Source organism: Opisthorchis viverrini, assembly GCF_000715545.1.
Source record: "Opisthorchis viverrini unplaced genomic scaffold opera_v5_49, whole genome shotgun sequence".
Classification (NCBI taxonomy): domain Eukaryota; kingdom Metazoa; phylum Platyhelminthes; class Trematoda; order Opisthorchiida; family Opisthorchiidae; genus Opisthorchis; species Opisthorchis viverrini.
The window spans coordinates 933,500-938,143 of NW_008751705.1; the positions used below are offsets into that span (position 1 = coordinate 933,500).

Genomic DNA, 4,644 nt, shown 5'->3' on the forward strand with positions numbered 1-4,644 from the left:
ATGCCGGAAAGAGTGCAGATGTAAGTTTTCTTTTCGTTATTCTCAACTCTGGGGCAGGAGATGCGAAGACGGCGTCAGGAAGGGCAGGTCGAACTTCGCAAAAACAAACGGGAAGAGACACTTCAGAAGAAACGGAACATCCCAGGCTTGGGAGAAGTAACGGGTGCCTCGGGTGACCCGGTTGACTCCGACATTGACGGTGGAGAGAAACCAATGTTGCTGAATCTCGATGCGATTGTTGCAAATGCTGCAAATGAGGATCCTGCCGTGCGACTCCTCGTTGTACAATCAGCTCGCAAGTTGCTATCCAGTGACCGCAATCCACCGATTGACGAACTGATAAAAGCTGGAATGTTACCAAAACTGGTGGCTTGTTTGCTGAGTGAAGAGTGAGTTCGAGGGAATATGTTCCTTCCGGTCATGTGTATTAACGCGAGTGCTCCGGTGTAAATTAGACCGCTTTGTTGGAACAACATCGTCATTTGGCCCAATTGATGTGCGTATCCCTCGCTGAATAATTTGCGCACTAGGTTATTCCTAGCGNCCCGGTATAAATTAGACCGCTTTATTGGAGCGACATCGTCATTTGGCCCAATTGATGTGCATATCCCTCGCTCAATAATTTGCGCACTAGGTTATTCCTAGCGCTTTGACGGTAAGTGGGATGTGGCGGTAGTGTTTAGGAACCCTCAAAAGTCATTACTCATTTCAGTGGGAGTTCCCAAGGTGTAATGAATTGAAACTGGGAGCATCAGGTTAGACGCAGGGGCTGTTTTTTCAGCCTAAAGTGAAGCGCATATTTCTACATGCTGAGTGATTTATCTTGCTCTGAGTTGTCGACTCAAATTTACGGAGGATGTCACCAGTCGTCTTTCTATTCATCGCTCTTATCCCTTCTCACGAGTCATGCCAGATTTTTTTCGGAAGTGTGAAGTCGTTGGATGTTAGGATGTCGCAAGTGTCTTGAGTTCTCTATAAGAAAATAGTTTATAGGGCCTTGATGAAGCATCCAAGGGGCACTTTCAAATAGCAAACATGGCTCGCATGGAAGGTGCGAGGACATTCGCGGAGGCCATAGCAAACTAGGTAGGAATGGTTGTAATTAACATTTGTTCGGATGTAACACCTTTGACTAGGGCTAGCCGCACTCCGTTTGGCATGTCCTTCACTCCCGCGAAGTGTAAAGTCCTGCTACGGAATGAGTTGGCCTTGTACCCTGACCGAAGTTAGTGGATGGTAGTAGACAAATTCGTCTCCCAGGGCAGCTGTGTCAATCCAGGTGGTATCGCGAAAGATTATACTCTATCCGGATTGGGAGAGCCTGAGCAACATTCGTGAACCCGCATCACCTGAGCCGTAGACTTGACATCAGCTTATCCGTCAGGGGTCGATTTCATGTTGCTATACGGTTGAGAAATCTGGCCGCTGCGCACTTAGGACGATGAAGGACTTTCAGTGTTTGACCAATGTCTTCAGAGTGTTGCTCGAGTCTGGTGGGAACACAGGATCACTAGCGCTGATATGCGTGAAATGGTTCTCGCAAGAAATAACGCCCATGGTAGATGAGCTGATCACGCTCCATAGTTTGCGCCGGCTTGATCACCTGCTCCGTATTTCAGTCGGTCGCCTTTTTGCACAACAAATTGAATGGTAGAGAGTCAGCAGAGGTCAAACACTGACTTGGCAGTAAACCATGAAAACAATTTAACTCCAAACTCCTCAATTATTAGCCCACCAACAACCCTCTACTTACAGTTCAACTGTATCAACTACAGCCTCCAATCCGAAGCTACCTACGTTACCCAATCGTTGGCTAACGAAAATGTGGCAGTTGGATACACTGTAGGGCAAGTGCGCTGACGGCTGACAGCTGATCATGCTGCTATCATGTCACTCGTTGTTCTAGTAGCTACGTATTGAAGATTTGGCCAACGCAATCCATAACAGGTTGGAACCGTGCTTGCTGCTCTCCAGTCGGTGTTCCACGAAGAACCATACTGCAACGACGCACCGTTGACGCTAGCAGTATCATGACCACTCAGTACGAGCCTCTTCGAAACGACACTACCACGACTCTCCCCTTCGTCATTTTTGGGACAATCCTTTTCTCAAATGCAGGTAAGCAGATGAGACCAGCGCTTTCTAAGGATCTCACCCCCATCTTTGAACAATACAGGTGGGAGGTCATCCGGATCAGAAGCTCGGTGGTGCGTAGGTGGTTCCAGGTTCACCTTCCTGGGTTCTGCGTCACCTGTGGGCTGTAGATGGATAGCAGCCGATGGCCACGACAATTGTGCCAAGTATTCGGCCCAACTGTTGAGACGTTTTTTGCTCAAGGTGTTCACTCCCTTCTGATCCTTGGTAGTTGCTCACAGGTTTCCGGGTACCGGTCGCGCGGATCAGCTGAAACAATCTTCGGGCATTGCCTTGCCGGCTTGTCCTCTTGGCTTCCTGTGTCCACGAGATTTCACGATCTGTTTGCACATTCACTTTCAAGTGGCGTCTGACAATTCATCGCGTCAAGTTATGTTCTGGACTAGCTGGGATATTTCCCCTAGATTTAAACAGTGCTACGGTTCGGTCTAATATCCGGTGCTTGAGTGAGCCGGACCTTTCGGTGTCTAGCTACCATGCCACCAGAAGGAAGTACGAAGGCTGGGGTACTGCCAGTTTGCCCAAGCCTAGACGGGTGAGGTCGACTGGCGGAATTCGGGTTCGACCCACGAACCTTCCGGTCAGTGAATTGGCGCAGTATGAATTCGCCTCCAATGGTAGATCATTTGAAAGATACTGGAAGACGATTCTGGTAACTTCGTCTTACATCCGGATCTGCCAGTCTCTCAGTTGCCAGGCGATTTTTCCGCACCTTACGCGACCGTGGGAAACGATGGGAGAAGCGAATCCGGACGAGTGCGTAGTCATAATCCATAGATATGTTTCAAAAAGAGCGGCAATCAGTTATTGATCCGCGCCACCTGTAATTGATGACGATGTGGTCGATCTGAGTTCGCCGTTGGAGGACACCATGTGGTCAAATGATTACGGCTATTTCGGAAACTTGTACTGCGTGAAAACTGCCTGCGATCAGCACGTAGCAGAAGTAATCGTTCATCCGTAAATGAGTTGAACGACTACCGCTGCATGCTCTACGGCAGTGAAGCATCAGTATCAACATTGGTGTCGCTGTCTTTGATGATGATGATAATCTATCATCCGTACGTACTGAGTCCAGTTCATATTGACTATCTAGTTGAGCCTGTTCATTTGTGCAGTCAGATATCTGGCAACCACAACGATACATGAAGTTTCGACTCACTGCAACAGTGCATTCTGGGCTCCATAAAACCCGCCTTTGATGGTGTCAGATGGTTACATCGATCAACTTCCCGCTTGTGAGGCTCCACAGACGTTGCCAGAGAACCCGCGCAGGGGCATCTATAAACGGGAATCCAGTCAAGTAAGGATTCTTCCGCCCAGTAACAAAACGATACTAACCCTTGCACATTTTGCCCCAGCAGCCTCAGGGCCACCAGAGGTGCGCAGCCGAAAATCAGTAGAGAGTGATGGGGTGGTTAACTCGACCGCTATGTTTGCATGTTAAATTCTTGTTTCTGAGGCAGTACACATCAATTCCAAGCGAGTCCAGTGTGAGCAAGAGCAGTTTGTTGATCTGTTTGCTTCAGGTTGCGGGTATTGAAGACTAAGCATCGAGGCTTGAAGATTGATTTCGAGATGCCTGAGTATGTCGGTGCCGGATAACGCGTATTGGTTGCTTGCAAAACCGTTGCATGACAAACGGAATCATCGGTCTTAGGTGCCGGGCTTAGGAGAGAGCTATTAATGGTGTGGGGAGACGTGGAAGAAAAAGTATGTGGAAGATAAAGAAGAGAGGCGTCAGTAGTATCCTGTTTTCGCTTACCCGCCCTGCTGTATGAGGCGAGTAAGATGACCCGGCTGATGGCACCACGCGATGGTCGATGTGGAATGTGTTTATTTGTATAAGTGCAGTTCGTGGTTGTACATGGGCTGGGATACTGCCAGGGCGCCTGTACGTGGACTGGAGGACGATTAGAATCCTCAGCCTCAAAAACCTGACCGCAAGGCAGCGGTGTTTGGCGGGGAATGCAACTACATCACCATTTTTACGGAACACGTCGCCACACATTCTAAGCCCCAACCTGGAGGACCAGGAGACTGCCCCTCCGACTTCTAACCATTGACAAACCTGGTATGAGAGACTGTCCGAACTTCACACCTTAAGCTAGGTAGATCCAAGAGGTCAAACAAATGGAAATTGCTGGAAAATCCGCAGCTTCCAATATCTTTCTGTCCTCACGACCTCCGCTCAAGTATGGCGCCAAATTTCTCAGCCAGAGCCTGTCTAGTCTACATACGTCTATCTAGGGTGAACGAAGCCGTTCCAGACAACTGGAATGAGTCAATAATGCACATCTTCAAAAGGGCACTAGCAATAAATGTAATGACCGCAGATTTCAGCTCGAATCCCGTCTGCTGTTGAGGCGTGATTCCGACCGGGTAGAGACTGCATCGACCACGTCATCTCAACGTCATGTATAGGAACAACCTTGGCGTTCCTTGACTTCATGGATGTGTCATCATCATTTTCAGCTGTAATAGATAGAC

At 48.7% G+C, this 4,644-nt stretch overlaps 1 protein-coding gene across 1 annotated transcript in view; it reads left to right on the plus strand.

Moving 5' to 3' along the window:
- Positions 1–4,644, plus strand: part of T265_03430 (hypothetical protein) — a gene marked incomplete at both ends in the record, with an annotated part of 14,584 nt that overhangs the window by 249 nt on the left and 9,691 nt on the right. Inside the window, one exon of the mRNA XM_009167914.1 lies at positions 58–389. Coding sequence (XP_009166178.1) covers positions 58–389 — 332 coding nt within the window. The remainder of the gene's footprint in view (positions 1–57; positions 390–4,644) is intronic.